This window comes from Echeneis naucrates, chromosome 19 (assembly GCF_900963305.1).
Source record: "Echeneis naucrates chromosome 19, fEcheNa1.1, whole genome shotgun sequence".
NCBI classification, from domain to species: Eukaryota; Metazoa; Chordata; class Actinopteri; order Carangiformes; family Echeneidae; genus Echeneis; species Echeneis naucrates.
Genome location: NC_042529.1, coordinates 11,759,243 through 11,775,474, shown reverse-complemented (window position 1 = coordinate 11,775,474; position 16,232 = coordinate 11,759,243). Strand labels below are relative to the sequence as shown.

Here is a 16,232-nt window from a genome sequence, read left to right as displayed (position 1 = left end):
TTACTGAGGTTTGCATTGTTAGGCAGAGATTTCCATATACAAACACTCGAAAGTTGAGGCGAGCTGAGTTTAAAAGGTATTCTGCTGAGCTGCAGGAGATCAGGATGAAAGTTTGCAATCTGTTTGAAAGACAGACATCTGTGCTTTCTCTCTAGGAGTAACTGTCAGAAGACTGTGAAAGACTCCTTAGGAAAAAAATCAGGAAACTGCACTTTATACTACAATGGTGATGACAGCTGGTATGATTTCACATTTCATCAGCAGTCCTCATTCTGTATTCATAAATTAACATCAAGGCCAGGAAAGTTTGGGTTAAAGGCATTCTTAAGTAAATTGGTCAGAGAGATGATGGTGATAATCAAAGAAGAAAAGTTTGTTTACCCTCGTGGTTTCATCAGTATCATGTACACTAATGTGATCATTGTTAATCTGTCATTCTCTTCGATCCCAGGAGCATTTGATTCTTTGTTTCTCTTTCTTTTCCTATCTTTGCTCAAGTTTTATCTAGAGGACAGAATTATCATAAACTCATTTGGGAGAGGGATACATGGAGCGCATGTTAAACATAGAAGATGACAAACAGCTACTAGCCCCTGCTGAGTGTGAGTGAGGGGGTCGGTGCAGAATGCAGATGCAGACCCTCCACAGTGACAAAAGCGCGCAACTCCACTTCCACATCCTCCGGAAATGAAATGAGTGGAGCACAACACTGTTGTTTACACCTGCTCTTCGCATCTGCTCTTAGCATCTCTCCATTTCCATATCACTTTGCTGGGTTGTCTCTCGTGCCCTTCATGTCATACCTTGTCATTACCATCAGCCTGAGTGCTTGTTTCCGTTCCTTACATGGAGAAGCAGGCCTTGTTAATGAATGTTTGAAAGTGATTAGAGTGTAGGGCCCTTCTGTTGTGTAATATCAGGATTATGTAAAATTCTTGTTCTTTACAATTCATTTTCTAACATGTAGTTGTTTTTTTATTTTTTTTTGGCATTGGTTAGTCATGGAGTGAGCACGTAACCCCCCCTCAATTCTCAGCTCTAAATCCTGATTACAGTGCTTTCAACAAATAAGGTGTAGTGTTAATTCCAAGAATAAGGAGAATGAGGTTTCCATATGGTTTCCCAGCAGATCTGATACTACTGAATGACTAATGTGTGATAAGACCTATTTCTTAAAGCATTTAGTTTAGTTATCTGTTATCTAAAACTTTTGAACACAAAATGTTCAGATGTTGCACGGATGAGAATACCAGTTAGATGAATCAGAAGATGGCTCTGGTGAAAGTTGTGTCCATTAAATATGTGTGTACCCGCTTGTATGCATTTTCCATGAATAGACTAGAGCCAGTTAGGTTATTAAACCACAAATGAAGAATGTTTCTGTTTGTGTTTTAAATGTGAGGCTTCAATCTTTTGGTTGTTTTTTTTTTTTTTTTGTCTCACATGACAGTAAATCAACAGATTTTGGGTTAATACATGAAAAAAGACATTTGAATATATCATTATGTAACTGTGAATTTGAAGGAGAATTTCACTACTCAGATATTTGATAGACCAAATGATTAGTTGAAAAAGTAATTTCCCAATGAATCAATTATTAAAGCAAATGGTTGCAGCAGTTCTAACTCTGACGCTTGCTGTTCTTCCCTTTTCTCAAGGAAGGGACACAGCTTCAGATAAGTCTGCATTAATATGAAGCATTTGTCACAATGAAGTGATGTAAAATACAAATGTGTTTTTTCAGTCTTTGGTAAATGCTGTGGAAGTTATACCGGTATTAATTCTGGCATCTCAGTGTTTATGAACCTGCATTCATTCATTTCTTTGGCCACAAGAGGGCTGTGCAAGAAATGCTTAATCACCACATAAAGATGTGGTGATAAGCTTTATTGCTTAAAAAAAGCCACTTGCTCTCACTGGGAGCAAACAGATGAGGGTGCAAGATTGTAAAATTGGCTAAAATCAAAATAACAATAAATTATGTTAAAATGCCCTGACAGTATAGTCGTGTGGTTAAAGCTTAGTGAGTTTTACCTAATGAGAAACGTATTTTTTTATTATGTGGGGAATTGATCCTGTGTTTATATAAAAAATATGACAATACAGTATAAATTATCTGGGGCAGCCTTATACAGTTTTTATACCATTATTTTGGCTTGGACCTGAGTGCACATCTCTGACAACAAAGCTATACATTTTATTGGTGTCTCATTAATTCTAGATGCAGAGCATGAATGGACGGGACCATTTTGCTTCATCCAGGCTGCAGACCCGCAGCTTGGGCTGATGAAGGCCTGGAGGGACGGTGACTGCGATGGAGGTGGAGACGAATGGGCTGAGGAGGTCGAGCTCACCAAGCAGACTGTGGAGGCCGTCAACCAGCTCAGACCGAGGCCGAGGTTCATGGTGCTGTGCGGGGACCTGGTCCACGCCATGCCAGGTATGGAGAGAGCATGTTAAAGCAAGCTGAAACCCAAGTTGTTGTTTTTTTTATGTTTGTCAATCCTCAAGAATCTTTTAACTACTGGCTCTCAACAGGTGTTAAGGGGGGCGTATAGTGTTAGTCCTGCTGTTGGAATGTGATGAAGTGCTGTTTGAAAAACACATCTTTTTTGCTAAACATTAAAATCCTTCTCTGAATGATTAATGCATGCTGAGCTCTGAGGTCTGTACAGCAGCACATGCTTGCTATTGAAAACAAACCACAGCAGTGAGGAGAGGTGCCCTTCGGGCATACAGCCGTATGGACAGTAAAAACAAAATATTGGCATCAACCTCAGAAGCTGCCAATTATCCACCTAATGTTGGAGGACTTAATGTGAACACACAGATGCCAGTTGTGTGAGCTTTAACTCTGCTCAAGCTCTTTTAGTTGAAACAGATGATGAAGCAGCGGCATGGTGAGTGTTATCTTATGGCATCTGGTACCTCAGGCAGGCAAATGCGCATGCTGCACTTATTTTAAAGTGTTTGAAATTACTGCCAAATGACTGACAACAACAAACTATTGAGAAACACAACCTTTGAGTTCACACACTCGATGCCGCTTCACCAGTTAACATGTTTTTTGCTTGATGCAATGATGCCCTGTTCAGTGAACCATAACTTGAGAGTCAATAAATCTTTTACTGAAATCATGATGCTACTAACTACACTCATGATACAGCTTTTTAATGAGGGACATCAGATTCGGTGCTAAGTAGTATTTCTGTTATGACTGAGAATGGATCTGATGTTTGAAGCTGACAGCATGGGGAACTTTTATTGTATGCTTAGACAGGAGCACAGTTCCTGTGTGGTCTCAGAAGACTACACATCCATTACATTACAGAGTTCTAGTTAAAAAAAAAATCATCCTAATGTTTTAAAATGCTAAATCTGATGCTTATTGGGGAACTTTGCAAGTCCACTTCTTTGAGTCAGTAAATGACACGTTCAGTCAGATTATTACTTTATTGAGCCTGGTATTATTTCATTGTGTGAAATGCAAACAAAATTCTATTCATTTCCAGAGACAATGGACTAATCTATTCCACTTGACCTAAAAGAAATGTGAAAAATTTGTGTTGTACCTGAGGACACACCGCTTTCAAACTGTTACCTCACTGCAAGCTAGAAATGCACCACCAATTACACCACATTTGACAATGTTTGATGCAATCTTTGTTTTTATTTGCTGATTTTCTTATTTTGATGCACTTCATTGTTAGAATTTCACTCTGAGGGAATGATGGTATTGCTGCCCAATCCAACCACATATCTGTGATACATCAGAGATTTGCTCTGAGATTTCAACCCTTTATTATTTTGCGAGGTATGGAGGTTAGGCTGATCAGCTCACTGTGTTCTGACCTGCCCAGTGTATGATGACTTACTGATTTAAAAGGAACTATTATAGCAAATTCAGCTATATCTGTTTTGTCATAACACAAAAATGTGAAATGAATGTTTCTGACTGACACCATTACTTTCATGCTTTTGCTGTCCTATAGAATTCCATTTCAAAATTTGTCATTTTACAACCCAGGGCACAATTGATTATTTGAGGTCACAGTAGAGCAGGTGGGTTTGTGATGACCCATATTAAATCAATGTATGTTTGTTTGGAAATGGTCTCTTGACCAAAATATGCAGTGAAACCCATTAGGGACAGCTGTAATAGAGAGTCTTATATTCAGAATTATTTCACATCCAAAGTATAGACTGAATGAATGACTCAATATACATGAACACCTTCAGTTTCCAAAGCATTCTAATACTGTGTCAATTGAAAAGATATATTGTTAGCCGAAGCCAAATGAGTTTTTCTGGCATTTTTCAGTCTTTAAAGAGAATGTAATAAGTCTGATATATATAATTATTCATGTGTTCACAGCTTCCCCCTGAGATAATAGTAATCTAAATAATGCAGTCCTTGCGAACATCAGCCGAGCGATAGTCCAGTTGCAGAATATTCCTCATTGAGGTCAGTTTGAGCATTTTTCTTATGTTTCCAAGCCAGAGTCTATGGTGACTCTGAGAGCCCTCTGTTACTGTAAAAAGTCCCAATGAATGTAGTTGATATTGGTCAATGAAGGCACAAGCTGTCTGGCTAGTCACAGGCTGGTGAAGATTCCAGTCAGACTTAAGATTCTAAAAAATATGCAAGGTAACTGTGGCTACTGTGAACCTGCTGCAGCTGGAATGAGGAAAAGACAGTTCTATGCTCTGTAGATAAAGTCAAGTTTTGTAACTTCAAGCTCCTTCACGAAATATTTCTGTATAAAAAATCCATCAAGTTATCTTTAAGATTTTAAAATGAGAGCAGGATTTTTTCTTTGTTTGTTTTGCAGATAGACACTGTTACAGATGGAGAATATGGAGTCTTTGCATTAACTCATTTAGTTTGTAAATAATATCTGACTGTGGTATACAATGTTTTTTCCTAATCAGTCTTGCTCTAAGTTACATATGTTGTATGTCTTTGAATCCGGACTTATGTTGTGACAGCTGGTTTCCCCACTTCACCAGATGCATTCACTGTCTGGCAAGACGAATAGATTCTCAGAATAGATTAGTTTGAAAACAGTGGGATACCTCCAGAAATGTGTGGCCAAATGAACAAAATAATCATTTTGCTGCTCATATCCTACCTTGTTTAAGGCTGACATTCTCTGCTTGGCTCATGCTGTGTTCAGTTGTGTTCCCTTCTGACTTCTGACCGTCTGACTATGCCTCTGTTTCTGTTTTGGCCGGAGATATGATGATTAATTCTAACTTGTATAAGTCAACTAGGCAATCCTCCCAATAGAGGATCTTCACTGTATAGCTTTTCCGCCATTAGAGGCAAACAAACACCTTTATTCAAGTCAATGAAATGAGTGACTGTGGTGTGGCATGCATTTTTCCTGATGTCCAGCTACCTGATTTGATGAAGGTAAGCAAAATGGGCTGGCAGGACCCACTGCAGAGTTAATGTTGAGCAAAAAGAGCCGCAAGCTGCCAGCAAATGCAAACTATCTTTGCATGACAATTAGGGAGCTAGCATGATGAGCCTGCTTTGCTGCCTGGCCTCAAGGAATGGGCTCGCAGAGAGAAACAGAGCCAGCAGGCGAACCTGTCTCTTAGTCTGATATGCTTGTCTTTCTCACTCAATGCATCTGTTTCCATGTTTGATTTGATCATGATGAAAGCATCACTGAATTTGATCCTGATTTGAAGAAATTGTAAGATTATCATGCAGGGGTAAAATATTTTGTGATATTTAGTGCAGTGTGTCAAGTGTAGAATATCCTTGGCTGCTGTTCTTAAACTCTGACTCAAGGCAAGCTATTCGTATGCAACACAAATTTGGTTGTGCTTAGTCACAGAGCTGCTCTTTCCTCCACTCCTTTTTGGGTCATAATGACCACAAATTTTAGTTGCAGAGGGTCGGTCATGAACACTCCAGGAGCTGTCTCACCGTATCATCCAAAAGTACTGCTTTAGGCATCCAAGTTTCCTTATCATCTCAATGACTGCACCACTTAGACCGAAACATGGCCGCCATCAACTCTGCCCATCTCTCTCAGTCGCTTTTATAGGTCACAGCAAGATCTATTTCATATGCACAGTGGGACAGTAGTGATTGTGCCTGGGGTTTAAACTGCAAGGCCTTGGGCACCTGTGAACACCACGGCGTCAGCCCTCGTTACTGTTAGCCCAGCTGAACAGGTTGTGTGTGCCATCCTCATTACTTGCCATGTCTATCACATTCCTGGCAACTGGACTGCTGCATCAGTAAGAAGGAGTGAAGAGATATTAGGACTGCCCCTTCCATCTCTTGGCTGACATTTCCCCTTAAACTGTTTATTTACAATACAGAATGAATGGGAGGTGGCCAGAGGAAGCTGGCTGTCAACCGGCATTGTCAACACTGTTGCCTGTTGGCAGAGGGAAATTGGCAACTGTGTTTCTGTTCCCTCAGATTTCACTCACTGTCTCTCCTCTCTTTTGCTCACACATTCTCTTTTCCTTCCTGTCCCTTTTCTCTATCCTCTATCTGTTCTCTTCTGTAAACAGCTGAAGTCTCATGCCTCATACCTAATTTTGACAGCCTTTATTACTATAGACTGTACGGTCTGACACAGTACGCAAACACACTCACACTTTTCCTGTGATTACTTAGTTTGAAGCATCAGTATGAATGAAATCTGGTCCTGAGGAATCAAAAGTCTTGCTATTGTAACAGATCAAGAGTGAACTTGAAAAAACAAAGTCTGCGTGTTTCATCGCTATTGTGTTGTTTTGTTTTGTTTTTTTAATCTCAGATCTTGATTAAAAGGCATGAAAACTGGAGGCAGAATATTGATGTTGCCATCTAATAAATCCACGTTCTTATCAAAGCGTAATCGGTGAGGCATTGATCAGAAGGACTCATATGCACAAGATGGTGAAGAACTCTGATGGACCTAATTTGCATCCCGTCTCAGGGGTCCACAGGGAACAATCCCATTCCTCAAAACTAAACAGGTCAAGCTTCCTAAAAGAAAGACTGGACAGCATTTCATCCCAAAACATCATATCATCCAGACCTTCACTGACAAAGAGTTCCTTGATCCCAATTCCCTGTCTCCTCACCAATCCACGCTAACCCCCTGGAGAGGCTTACTCATCTCAAGGACTTCCTTCAATCTTGCCACTCGTCCTCTCCCCTCCTCACTTACACTCTCTTGTGTCTTTCTCTCACTTATTTTCAAAGCTGACAAATGAAGGGGATAAAGAGCAGGGAGGGAGGAGCGCGATAGAGACCTGATTAGATTAGAGAAACATGCTGGACTTAACACTCTCTTAATGAGCACTACAAAGGATTCAAGCTGTGTCTCTGGAGGTTCACGAGGGATGTTACACATGATACAGTATGGAAAAGTGTTGAAGTATGCATGCACATCTGCATGTGCGCACACTTGTGTGAAACTCACAAAGATGGAGTGAAGGTTACCTTGGGACTTCCCTGTCCTCTCATAACTGGGTACCTGTTTAATTGCCAGTGAAGGCAGATAAAATGGTTCCCTTTGAGGGCTCCTGAAGCAGAGGAGAATGTGAAGGTTGACTGCTTAGGCAGAATTTGTTTTTGTGTGACATGGTAGAATGCATTTATTATTTATTTGTAGGGGGGTTGAGTGAGTGCGGATGCTCGGTGTGATCTATTGTGGAAAGTAATAGGTTTTTTTGGGGGTTCGGAACTGCCGGTAGCATTTAAGTTTAGAAATGTTTCTGACACCACTTTCACACTTTTATTCAGGCCCATGAGATACACAGTTCAAATGTCAGTGTGAAAAGATCTTCTTAGGCTCCATAAGACAAGCCTGGTAAATGTCAGGGTGAATCCATTCATGCATCAATTTTCGACAGGATTTTACAAGCCCAAGTTATAGTGGCAGCAGGCTTAGGAGAGTAGCCAAGGCATTCTTCTCCCAAGCCACATCCTTCAGGTCCTCCAGTACCCGCCCAAGGCTCTCCCTGGCTAGAAAGGATATCCAGTCCTCCCAGCACGCTCTGTGCTTGTCAGGGAGTCTTCCTGTCAAGGAGGCATCCTTGAGACGTTGAGCATCTGACAATTTCTAAAATTTTGCAAATCCAAAGAAAGGATATTCATGTTAGCATCACACAGGTAAAGTCCTGCTGTGAGAGAGTGAGAGTATTGGAAATCATATTGGATTTACAGCCAAGAACTGACTATCTGAGTTCATTATCCCTTTGCTCTATTATTAATCTGTCACCTATGGTTGTTTGGGACAGCTTGGGTTTTTATACATGTCACAAAAAAGTAGATATTCTGTTGCCAACTCCACCTCTCATCATTCAGTTCAGTTCAGTTATCAATATGAGTGTTGTCATTGCTGTTGTGAATACTCAGAGTTGTAACCATATGCAGACGGGCACATAGATTGACTGCTAAATCAAGAACTTTGTTTTAACGCTCAGCTCCTTCTTCTCCACGACAGTCCAATAAAACGCCCGCCTTGCTACTGATGCTGCATTTGCCCGTCGATCTCATGCCTTTCAGCCAAGCTTGAGCCCAAAACACATTAAATAAACTCGATTCAGTTTGATCTGCCCCTGTTTATGGCACATCATATTAGAGTTATATTAGCAAGCAAGATCAGATAAATTTCCTGTGATGTGAAATTTTCAAAGCTGCTGATATCTTCCATTTGAATAAGGAACTGACATTGGTTTACTTCTCTTTTGACAGGGGACAGGAACTGTCAGTTGATAACAAAATACCTTCATTTTTGGATGGATATAGATCTAAACGTTCAATGGATCAGTTGATGTCGGAAATATAATTTAATCCACCACGTTGTGGTTAACAGTCCCAGCTCACATGACCTAAGTGTCAGCCATGAATCTTGTTTCATACAGCAGTGATCTAAGTATACTCTAATTTCACTAGATGTTGTTTAAGGTTAGGTTTGTGAAGAAGAGTTACTGCATCTCAGCTACCACCTTGTCATAAACTGTAAACTAGTGCCATATCAGCACAGCCTGTCAGTGTGAGTACCTGCTTGAGTTAGTCACAGATAGAGAAGTCCACACATATCGAGAAGACAGTTGTTAGTGTAGAAATGGTTTGTGACAGCAAGACCCCGCACACTGAGAAATATGTTCAATGTCAACTGCAAGTCTTTCGAGGAAAATGAGAGGGTTTGAGAACGACAGTGTTGCAATCTCATTACTGAACAAGGCCTTTCAGTCAGAGCTCCAGAGACAGCAGAGCACACTGTTGTTGTTTTGTTTGTTTATTTTGTGTGTGTGTGTGTGGCACTCTGTACATATATTCTTTATTCCGAAAAAGGGAAACGGTGTGACACAATGGATGTTTAAAATTAATTTTTCATTTTGTTTCCTCAGCACAAGGAATTTTATTTTTTAGGTTAATGTTTTGCATTATTTCATTACTTCCATCTGTGTTTTTTCTTTGTATTTTTTTTCTTTGTATTTTTAAATACTAAGACGTATACATATATATATATATATATATATATATATATATATATATATATATATGGTATGCTCCAGATTACTGAAATGTGGAAAACACACACATATATATATATATGTGTGTGTGTGTGTGTGTGTTTTCCACATTTCAGTAATCTGGAGCATACCATAGTGTTGCAAATGCACTGAACCACTCCTCGATGGTTTAGCATTGGCTTTAACCATGCAGTGGTGGAGGAATGATTCATGGACATGCTGTGTTAGCTGATGGCTTCAGTTTAGGGCAGGCAGCTGGAGGTTCAAGGAAGCAGAAGGCAGCAGAGTGCCATTTGTTCACATTTATTCATCTACAGATAAGAAAATCTAGTTTGATTCTCCTGATGAGCGTCACCAGGCTTCACACTTATGTAAATAAACACATTTGCACTTGGGTGGTGCCAAAAAATGTTTTCTTAGCCACCAAACAGCTCCAAATAAAGGGTAAAGGACAAGTTCAATGAAGGTAAAGTTCTGCTCATTCATATTCCCTTCGAGATTGTCTAAGGTTGTTGAATACCTGGTGGAAATAGAGCATGATACATTTTTCTCAGTGTGATTGAATGGATGAAATCTGTTCAAATGCACTTTTTTGTAATAGCCGGATTAGTGCATAACTACCAGCTGTGACAATGGATAAATTTTTTCAGGCGACCACCTTTCTGTTCCCCATTCTCCATCCCAGCTTCGTTAACGTGGCTGCCTTTGTTTGAGTGTAATTGAGCCAGTAGTAGTTTGTAATTGTTGAATAATCCACAAGAGTCCACGGTGTTGTGGCCTCAGCTGTCATCACTTTCACCACGCAGTTCCCAAGAGAACAACCAACAACGATATAAGTTTGTTCCAAGTCTTCATCCACTGGATACATATTTAAAAGAGTTTATTTTTAATCAAGTAATCTATTGATAACTCACTTGTCAGATTATTGGTTGTTGTTGTTTTTTTTTTTTTTTTTAATAATTTCTCAGAGGTGATTTTGTCTTCATTTGATAACCATATTGACATAGGGAAGACAATGAGAGAGAGAGAGAGAGAGAGGAGATTGCACTCAGCAAAGGGTCAGGCTTGTAACTGAGCTGCAGTCTAAATCATACACACTCTACCAGGTGAGCCACTGGGGCAGCCGACTGTGATTTAATTCAGTATCTTGTGCCAAATGTAACTGGAAATGCATCTATATTATAAAATGTTTACACCAATTTACTTAGTGTAACATTAATGAAAATTAAAAATTTTCAAAAAAAAAAACAAAACAAAAAACTGCTGACTTTTTGTTAGTAACTGGAAAGTGCTGTTGCCATAAGAGCCATTTGCTGAAAGGAGGCTGACAAGGACAGTTTCCAAGGTTTGACACCAGCAACTTTAAAAGTTTTCTTTTTGGCATTTTGATTTAGTAATTGATTAATCGTTAGTCCACATTAAATTATACATATTATACATCATGACAACCTACCCCCGATGTACAAATATTATTTTTTATTAGTAAACACTGCAGGTTATCACCCACGTTTCATCCCAGTCTGACTGCTTGTGATGCTATGAGCTATGAGCATGTTCCAGCTAATCTAATTGTGCTAGTTACTAGTAATACCTGTTACACATGAGGGAATTCATTTACTGTGTGCACTGACAAAGAAGCACTTATTCCCAAACCTGAATAGAAATGCAGTATTAAAGTATGACAGTCAGTTTTACATAACAAGAGGGCCTTTGTCTCTCTTTGCAGTTGTGTGCATGTTTGTGTGTTGTGTTGACAATTTAAAAGCTGACAGTGGTTTAATTATAAAAAAGGAGATGGGTAAAAGGGATGTTTTAGCTCATCACCGGGATACGTTTTAAACTCTGCATTCTCTCACTCTGTCATGCACACGATGTTCTGTCGGAAAAAGGCTCTTATGTAATGAGTCCTATCCAAACATCCAAGGAAACGCTCGCTCCAAAAGTAGGCCAGGAAAATAATTACTCAGTTGATAAAAAGGGAATGGAATAAGGGAGAGGAGAGGAAGGAATAACCTGAGAGCGGTGGCTGATAGGTCTGTTTGATACACATTCTAAATTATAAATAGGTTTCGGTCTCAACCGTTTTCTAGCCTTTACCCATGCTTGGATTGAATTCATTTATTAATTTCACTCAAAAGACTTTCCTGCCCTTGTACTACTTCTCTCCAGGCCTATTAGAGTGAAATGGCTGGTTTCTCACACAGTAAACAACTGAACACATTGTAGCGATCTTGTAAGACAAGTAGCCTCGTGCATCTTCAACCGATGAATCTGACAAACACCTTGCGGAGCTGCAGCTCGGCTCAGAAGGGGTCGGCGCTGCTGCGCCGACCAGGGATACTTTCACCAGAACACTACTCATCACATCAGTAACCATGGTGATATAAAGTCGAGCTATACAGATCGTTGATCATTCTCTGAACTGTCATCATTATCATCCAAATAATCCTTCCCTTTGGCGACTTATAGTACCCTTTACACTCTCATTCTGACACCTTTCATCAACGTTCACGTACATTTCTCTCTTTCTTTGTCTCTCCCTCTCTGTTTTATTTTTATCTTTTATATTTTAGGTTTCATTGTTCTTACAAAGTAAGCGTTTTCTGTGGCCTGTATCCTCTGTCTCATTTTTTTCACAAGAACACAGACTGAGTTCCTCCTTTTTTTCCATACAGACACACCATTTAGAGAAGGCCAGGAGAGAGACCTGAAGGCAGCCTTGAAGGGCACCAGTCCTTCCATCCCACTGGTGTTTGTCAGTGGGAACCATGACCTGGGCAACACACCCACCCCGGGTACAGTGCAGCAGTACTGCAGCGCATGGGGGGATGACTATTTCAGCTTTTGGGTAAGCAGACACCTAAGACATTTAGTAGTTGTAGAATTATTTTGGTTGTCCTTTGCTCTGTGCATACCATATAATTGATATTTATTATATATTTAATGGCACATACTTCAGTATGTAGACCAACTTACTTACATTTCCCAATATATATCTTCAAAGTGTACAATTTTTTTCAGTCTCTGTGTCATTGATGTGTAATACAGTCCGTTATTAATTTGAAGTCTGCATCAACCCAGGTGACGTCACTGAGACCGGTACATTTAATACAAGTATTTTAGAGCCCGAGCAGGGCCAATCATGTCCAGTTAATGGTTTTCATGTGTGAAATCTGTGGAGGCTCTAATCAAAGGTCTGAAGTGCATCAATTCATCAGAGAGACACTTGTCTAAATCAGATGGATGTCAGTTTCTGTCTGATTCTATTTCTAACTCTCAACTGTAGCATCTTTTTTGGAATATCTTGACAGACTAGTTATAGCTCCCTCCACCCATTTCTGCACACCTGAAAAGCATGTGCACACACACACACACTTTTGAATCCAGAGTCCTGCTCACTTTGCTCATGTAACTACCTGGTAGCAGTCAAAGTTTTAAAGCAGGGTGATTGTCATTGATCTTCTTTTTTAGGTTTTTGCAGCAGGCAGATTATAGGAATTTGTTCAGGGGATTTAAAAGATAGCAGTATTAGAAATGTGTAGTTGCTAAAGGCACCGTAATAAATAACCCTTTCTTACAACCATACAATCACAGAGGTGGAGGTAACTGATGTTTAATATGTTTCTCTATCCTGTGGTCTCAGGTGGGTGGAGTCCTCTGCCTGGTTCTGAACTCCCAGTTGTTCTATGATTCCTCAGCCTGCCCTCAGCTCAAGGAGGCCCAGGAGAAGTGGCTGGAGGAGCAACTGAGCAAAGCTTCTTCCTCTTCTAGAGTAGGTTTTTATTCTCATTTGAATGATGAGGACACTGAGGTAGATAATGTCTGAGCAACACAGTTCAAACAATTGTTTCCATCTGCAGCTATATCACATAGTATAGTAATGTTAGTAATGTAGTATATGTAATGTTCTTCTCCCTCCCATCCATGTCTGCTCAGCAGCCCAAACCCAAACACATCCTGGTGTTCCAGCACATTCCTCTGTACCTGAAGAGTCCTGACGAAGAAGACGACTACTTCAACCTGCAGAAGGGAGTCAGACAAAACCTGTTGGGCATGTTCAAGAAAGCAGGTAGGAGGAAAGCCAGACAAAAATTGTACGCTTCATACCATATGTCTTTCTCTGCTTACTTCGCCTTCAACATGACATGTCCTTTTGCCTATGAAGCCACCAAACAGATAAATCAGTTTTATTGTTTTAAAAGTCAAGCAGCCTGATCAATGACCCTGAAATATCAGCAGCATTTTTTTCCAGTTATGGATTCAATCCACTGTGAAGTGGTCTTATTTTTCTTATCTTAATAATTATTCGCTAATATTCCTGTTCAATCTGTTAATTTCCTGCATATCTAACTGAAGCACAGTTGAAATGCTAACCCTGAGGATTAATATGCCATTAGCCAAGCACACACACACAAACAACGCAGGCATAATTGAATTAATTAATGAGTTGACTTCCAACGAGAAGAATAATTCCATTATTGAAAGCTGTTGTTGTCGGCTTATAACAGTGTGGTACAAGTTACCATGCAGGAAAGCTCTTAGAAGGACAATAAGTTTTCAAGTGGGTGCTTGCTGAATACTTAAAAACACTGAAACATGTACACATCCCTCCGTCCAACTGATGGGACCTTACATACATTTAGCAAGGTGACTGTTGTGGGTATCAATTTCATTATCTAGCCGTTGTTTTAGCATGTATTTAATCTTGTTGGCCTGTTTCGGTCTGATGACCCTTCTTTCTCTCATAATCGATTGTTCCTTTCAGGGAACACTGGTTAAACATTTAAAGGGTAGTGTGTACAGAGGGCATCACTGTTCTGTACAGGGAGAACATGCTACTGTAGGGACAAGTGTCCTTTCTCATCTACACAATTGTTCACACATGTTCTGCCTGCAACTACAAATTCAGAGTGCACACTTGGCATATACTATGTGCAGCATGCATTTTAATAATGGATGACAAACATGCTGCTGCTGACTGGAAAACCGCGTACACTACATGATTTTCTCATGTTCATCTTTGTGTCTGTGAGTGCACATTATGAAATGTTAAGTGATTTTTGTGATTTTTATGAGTAGTCATATTTTCTTTATCATGTTCATATGCTTTCTCTATCTATCCCATAGAGAACAATGGACCTGATAGATAGAAGTTCTTCGTCATGTATCAGCACTGTTGGTAGCTTAGTAGCTTAGTAGCTTTTGATAAGACAGTTAAAAATATATCATCTAAAACTTAACTCCGATGACTTGACAAAAATATGTTTGCATAAAGAGAATCAACCCAGTTATTGTTGAGTAGCACAGGCTTCGCTTCCTCTGCTCCCTTGTTCATCACCAACTCAGGAGTATCACGTTGATGACTACCACTGTAACATCTGCACACTGAATCTTCTGGAGTCCTTCCTGCACGCATGCTCGGAAGAGAGACTGCCTGTGATCTTTGTGCTCTATAGAACTCTATTTTTAATGGAATTTTAGAAAATAGAGTGAAATAGATAAAATAGAAGCTGACATATAAGCTATCAGCTCTGTGTGCAAGTCAGTGTGCAAAATGAAACAATTAGAAACATGGGTATTTAACAAGAGAAAGCTGCATTTCCTAGATGTGTTGGTCAAATGTGTGTATTCAAATTTTGCTTTTGAACAAACATTATGGAGTCTAAATGATTGGCCAGCTGGCTGGGGTTTGGTCCACTACTCTGCTGCAGTCTCGTGTCTCCACACAGACAACTCTTTTTTTTTTATATATATAAATGTATCTCAGCCACAATGGGATCGATTGCAATAACATTCATGTAGCGACAGTCATTGTCCGAATAGGATGTTCCCTGATCACTTTGGTGATTCTCTGACAAGTTGCCTGATATTTCAAACTGGCAAAGTTGCCGTATTGCAGTACACCCACAAGACTAAAGACGCTCCCCAGATTCTTAGTTGTAATTTCTTTACTGTTAATTTGTATATATACGAACGCTAACATGCTAAAATTAGATAAACATAGACCGATACCATTATTCTATTAGCTCTATGTGCAAGGTGCATGCTTGTGCATTTTTTATTTATGTTAACTGCAAAATTAGACAGTTTGCATTTGTGTGAAACCGGTGTTGCCTGCAAGGCAAGCAAGCATCTTTGGAGGAGAATACAATCAAAAGCAGTGAGAAATTACACAAAATCATCATGCGATTTTCTGCATATTGGGGAAAAAAGGGAGAGCTAAAACAAGTCTGTGTGTTGTTTATCTTCCTGTCTGTTTAGTGAGGGGCTGTACGTCCCCCTCTCATCAATGGTAATGTCTCTTCTGGACACACATTGGCTATCTATGGTATATTTTCCCCCTCTTGGTCCTGTTTTATTCATGCATCACCTCTCTCCACTGTTGGTTTGTCCTCAACGCCCTATGATCCTCGATCCTCAAGATTTGCTCTTGTACCCTGGTGATCATTACTGTCATTACAGAAAAGGGCAGCATCATTAACCTCACACACACACACACAATCTTCTGTATCCAGTCCTATTCTCAGACAGATTCAAGTCCACGCCAGAGCAGTAAGGCTTTGGTATGGAAGGAGCATGAATGCCATTTTTCTATTGAGATTTTCATTAAAGGGAGCAGCTGACAAGGATAAGTCTCAGCCTAGGTTTGTGCAGCTAACGCTCATATAATTCTGGCCTGGAAGACAAATGTAGCTATATCAGCAGCTGAAGGATTACACATTTTATGGTGT

The 16,232-nt window shown here is 39.8% G+C and overlaps 1 protein-coding gene across 2 annotated transcripts in view; it reads left to right on the top strand.

The window, feature by feature from the left end:
* Positions 1-16,232, top strand: part of cpped1 (calcineurin-like phosphoesterase domain containing 1) — a 28,016-nt gene that overhangs the window by 1,282 nt on the left and 10,502 nt on the right. The window contains exons 2-5 of one of the 2 annotated variants that reach the window (XM_029527276.1): positions 2,222-2,440; positions 12,177-12,349; positions 13,145-13,273; positions 13,441-13,570. In XM_029527276.1, coding sequence (XP_029383136.1) covers positions 2,222-2,440; positions 12,177-12,349; positions 13,145-13,273; positions 13,441-13,570 — 651 coding nt within the window. Of the gene's footprint in view, positions 1-2,221; positions 2,441-12,176; positions 12,350-13,144; positions 13,274-13,437; positions 13,571-16,232 lie in introns of both variants that reach the window. The other variant, XM_029527275.1, reaches the window with a different exon arrangement.